Source organism: Alligator sinensis, unplaced genomic scaffold, assembly GCF_000455745.1.
Source record: "Alligator sinensis unplaced genomic scaffold, ASM45574v1 scaffold1334_1, whole genome shotgun sequence".
Taxonomy (NCBI): Eukaryota; Metazoa; Chordata; order Crocodylia; family Alligatoridae; genus Alligator; species Alligator sinensis.
Genome location: NW_005842872.1, coordinates 283,415 through 288,008, shown reverse-complemented (window position 1 = coordinate 288,008; position 4,594 = coordinate 283,415). Strand labels below are relative to the sequence as shown.

The 4,594-nt window shown below is 64.1% G+C and overlaps 1 protein-coding gene across 1 annotated transcript in view; it reads left to right on the top strand.

Annotated features, from left to right (window-relative positions):
* The window catches only part of LOXL3 (lysyl oxidase like 3), a 22,774-nt gene that overhangs the window by 12,722 nt on the left and 5,458 nt on the right, over positions 1–4,594 (top strand). Inside the window, exons 5-6 of the mRNA XM_025191908.1 lie at positions 4,114–4,333; positions 4,501–4,594. The exon at positions 4,501–4,594 is cut by the window's right edge and continues 99 nt beyond it. Of these exons, the coding sequence (XP_025047693.1) occupies positions 4,114–4,333; positions 4,501–4,594 (314 nt within the window). The remainder of the gene's footprint in view (positions 1–4,113; positions 4,334–4,500) is intronic.

Here is a 4,594-nt window from a genome sequence, read left to right as displayed (position 1 = left end):
TGCACTTGTCAGTGTTGAAACCCATCCTGTTCTCATCCGCCCACCCCTGTAACCTGTCCAGGTCTGATTGCAGACTATTCCTCCCTTCTAGCGTGCCCACTTCCCTCCACAACTTAGTGTCGCCTGCGAATTTGAACAAGGTGCTTTTCACCCCCTCGCCCAAGTCGCTGATGAAGATGTTGAACAGTGCGGGCCCGAGGACCGAGCCCTGCGGGACCCCACTGCCCACATCTCTCCAGGTCGAATAAGACCCGTCCACCACCACTCTCTGGGTGCGGCCCTCCAGACAGTTAGTGACCCAATTGACCGTGTAGGCATCAACACCACTGTCTCCTAGTTTCTTACTGAGAATGGGGTGAGAGACCGTGTCGAAGGCCTTCCTGAAGTCCAGAAATACTATATCCACTGCGACACCTGCATCCAAGGACTTGGTGACCTGGTCGTAGAAGGCAACCAGGTTGGTCTGACAAGACCTGCCTCGAATGAACCCATGTTGGCTGCCCCGGGGCATGATCCCCCCTGCCAGCCCTTCCTGGACATGTGCCAGGATAACTCTTTCGAAAAGCTTCCCCAGGACGAGGTAAGATCACGGGCCTATAGTTTCCTGGGTCCTCCTTCCTCCCTTTTTTGAAGACAGGGACCACATTGGCCCTTTTCCAGTCCTCCGGCACATCGCCCGAGCGCCACGAGAGCTTGTAGAGCTGCGCCAGGGGTCCCGCAATGACCCCTGCTAGTTCCTGCAGCACCCTGGGGTGGAGGTCGTCAGGACCTGTGCATTTAAATACATCCAGTCCCTCCAGAAGCTCCCTGACAAGGTCTCGCCCTGGGTGTGCCACCCACAGGGCCCTCGGCGGGGAGGGGAAGCCGGGGAGCAGTGGGGGAGATATCCGGGTCCCTCCTCAGAAATACAGAGGCAAAGAAATGGTTGAATATGTCAGCTTTACCGTCAGGTGAGATGACCAGATTTCCTAGCGTGTGCTGCAGAGGCCCCACGTTACCTGGCATCTTCTTTTGCCCCCATGCCCTCAACAGCAGAGACCCCCCCCAGTGCATGGCCCCTCTCCCATGGCCACCGTGGCCTGATGTCTCCTTATTGATCCCCTGTGTCACGGGCACCTGTCCCCACGTGTGCCCTTCCTGCCAGCTGTCTGGGAGCAGCCACAGCCGCTGTGCTTGTGAACACGTGGCCAGCGATGCGTTGCCAGGCTGCCAGCGCCCTGCTCGTTAGCCTGACGCCCCGCAGGGCTGCTGGCATGGATGTGGTCATTAGCAGGGCTCTGGCCAGCGCCTCCATTGTACTGTGCCACGACACTGCAGCAATAACTACAACCGGGGCTGGACGTGATGGGTCTCCGGTGGGCCCTGCCCGCCTGGCCTGCCCCTGACTCTGTAAACCATAGCGTCACGGAGAAGTGGGGCTGGAAGGGACCTCCGTGGGGCTCATCTAGTCCAACTCCTGCCCAAGGCAGGATCAGCCCAGCCCGGACAAACCCATCAGCTAATCTCTTTGTAAAGTTACTGCCAGCCCTGACACAACAGACATCGCTCCTGACCCTGTCACAGGTGCAGCAGGGGGGCTGCGGTGGCAAACGTCCTGCTGCTGCAAAGGTTGTTAATAGCTGCTCCAGAGAGCCCAGGCCGAGGAAGGAAAAACCTCCAGTCCGGACCGGTCTGAGCAGGGGGGAAATCCCTCCCTGGCCCAGTGCAGTGTTGGTCTGAGCCCGAGCGCAGGGGCGAGACCCTCCAGCCAGGACCCTGCGGGGATCGGTGCAGCAGGAGCATGGGCACAGCCCAGCCCCAGCCAGGGCTGCGGCAGCACCAGCGCCTCGGGCGGAGGCTTCAAACCCCCCGACACATGGGGCAGGGAAGAGGGGTGGGGGGCAACCAGCATAGCCCAGAAGCCTGGGACACCCCACAGCAGAGCACGGGCATCGCTGCGCCCAGGTCATCCCCCACCTCTTGTCGACACCTCCAGCGATGGAGAGCTCACCCCTTCCCTGGCGTCTGCCACAGCTTCCCTGCTCTGACAGTGAAGAAGTGTTTCCTCATCTCCAACCTAAACTGACTTGGCTGCAACGTCCAGCTATTGCTCCACGTCTGCCTCTTTGCGGAAGGAGAGAGCAGGCGCTTTCCCTCGTCTCTCTGGCAGCCCTTCAGGGACTTGCAGGCTGCTGCCACGGCCCCTCGTCAGCACCTTCTCCACCAGCCAAACCTGCCCAGCTCCAGCCTCTCCTCCAGGACCTGCCTTCCAAGCCCTTGAGCGTCTGTTCCCGCCTCTGGACCCTCTCTCCCTTCTCCACGGCCTGTTTAAAACGTGGTACTTGGAAGGGCACACAGTGCTGCAGGCCTGACGGGTGCGGAGTACAGGGGCACCATCACCGCCCGTGTCTTGCACCCCGCGCTCTATTGGTGCTGCCCAAACCGCTGGTCCTTGCATGCAGCTGCATCGGCCTGCGGGCTCATATTGACCCTGACCCCCAGACCCTCCTCCGTCGTCTGGGTGGCTGGGATCTACCACATGTCCACAGGTCTGCAGGAAGGGCCCATGGTGGCCTGGTGCGGTCCCTTCAATGCGCCGCGTGGTGCCTCGTCCCAGTGCCATGCACGCCGTGGCTCTCCGTGTTCGCAGGGCCTGTTTCCACCCCGCACTCTGCTCCTGCCTGGGATTGTCGCTGTTGTGGGGAACGATCCGTGATGTCGCCCGTGTCCCTGCCAGAGCCACCCGCATCCCCTGTGAGGGTCGCAGGCTTCTGCTCTTGGGCTCCTGCCCCCGGACCCTGCCCAGGGCTCAGTGGGGCAGGACCTCTGTTACTGCCCTTTGCAAAGTCCAACTGTGGCGGTCCACGAGCAACTTGCTGCCTCTGGCCTGCGAGATGTGGCGCCGTCAGGCCATTCGCTGCCCCAGGGACTCCCTGCTCCTCCCCGGCCCCCTGGAAGGCAGCGGGGGGCTTGCCCCACGCGTGGCCCCGGGCCCTGACCCTGCACTGGGTGCCTCTTGCATCCCTGGGAGCGTGCGCCTGTGACATGAGGCAGGAAGTGGCATCGCCGCGGCTGACGGGCAGTTTCCTGACATGTATCACGCAGTGGCAAATGACATCACAGCAGCTACTGGCTGCTGACCTCACGTGGCAGGAAGAGGCAGGTGATGTCACTGCAGAGGGTGACCAAGTTGCTGTCACCCGACACGAGGCGGGAAGCGCTCCCATTGGCGTGGGTCTCCAGCCTCGCGGCGCAGGAGGCTCGGTGGCGGGGTGCGCGGCACTGAGCCGCTGACACAGTTTTCTGTCTTCCAGGCGGGTCGCCAGGCCTTGCCCCAAGCACAAGTGCAGGGAGGACTGGGGGGCCACCAAGAGGTAATTGGGCACCAGGTGCAGGGAGCCCGGGGGCCACGTGCCAGCCTTGACATGTCCCCATCCATGTGGCAGGAGGCTGGGCAGGGCCGGGACAGACGACTCCTCTGCGCCACGATACCGGCGTTAGGGCAGCGGAGAGCGAGGGCTGCCGGGCTGGGTAGAGGCGCAGCCCCTGTGAGCCAGGGTCCGGGTGACGCTGCCCCCATGGAGCTGGGGTCCGGCTTCCCCTGCCCCCGCAACGCCAGGGTCTGGCTGACGCTGTCCCCGTTGTACCGGTGCCAAGGTCCAGCTGGCACTGGCCATGTGGTGCTGGCATCCGGCTGACACCGACCCCACGGTGCTGAGGTCTGACTGACGCTACTCCTGCAGTGCGGGGGGCCAGCTGATGCTGCCCCTGCAATGCCGGGGTTCAGTTCATGCTGCCCCCCATGGTGCTGGGGTGGCTCAAGCTGCCTCCCATGACACTGGGGTCCGGCTGACGCTGCCCTGGCAGTGCTGGGATCTGGCTGACGCTCTCTGCAGTGCTGGGGTCCAGGTGACATTGCCCCTACAGTGCAGCAGTCCGGCTGACGCTGTCCCTGCAGTGCTGGGGTCTGGCTGACACTGCCCCTGCAGTGCTGGGGTCCGGGTGACATTGCCCCTACAGCGCAGCAGTCCGGCTGATGCTGTCCCTGCGGTGCTGGGGTCTGGCTGACGCTGACGCTGACGCTGTCCCCGCGGTGCCGGGGTACACCTGACTCTGCCCACCGCTCTCCCGCAGGCTGTACACGGAGCGCCAGCAGCTGAACTTCCGGATGCACTCGGTGGCCTGCGCTGGCACCGAGGTGCACATCTCCATGTGCCCCTTCGAGTTCTACCGCGGTAATGCCACCACCGCCTGCAAGGGGGGGATGCCGGCCGTCGTGAGCTGCGTGCCCGGGCCCCTCTTCGCCACCAGCAGCCCCCGGGGCAAGAAGCGGCAGCAGCGGCAGCCAGGGCAGGTGAGCTGTCCCGGGGTGGTCGAGGCACAGCGCACAGTCACAGCTGGCCCAGCCCCGGGTCCAGGCAGGATCAGGCCTGTGCAAACCCCCCCAAACACGGGGTCTGACCTGGTGCTGGCACCACCCCAGCCCTGGGCCCAGCTCCGACGTGTCGCTGTGCTCCCCAGCAGCGGCTGCGGCTGAAGGGCGGCGCCAAGGTGGGCGAGGGCCGCGTGGAGGTGCTGCGGCAGGGCGAGTGGGGCACCATCTGCGACGACCGCT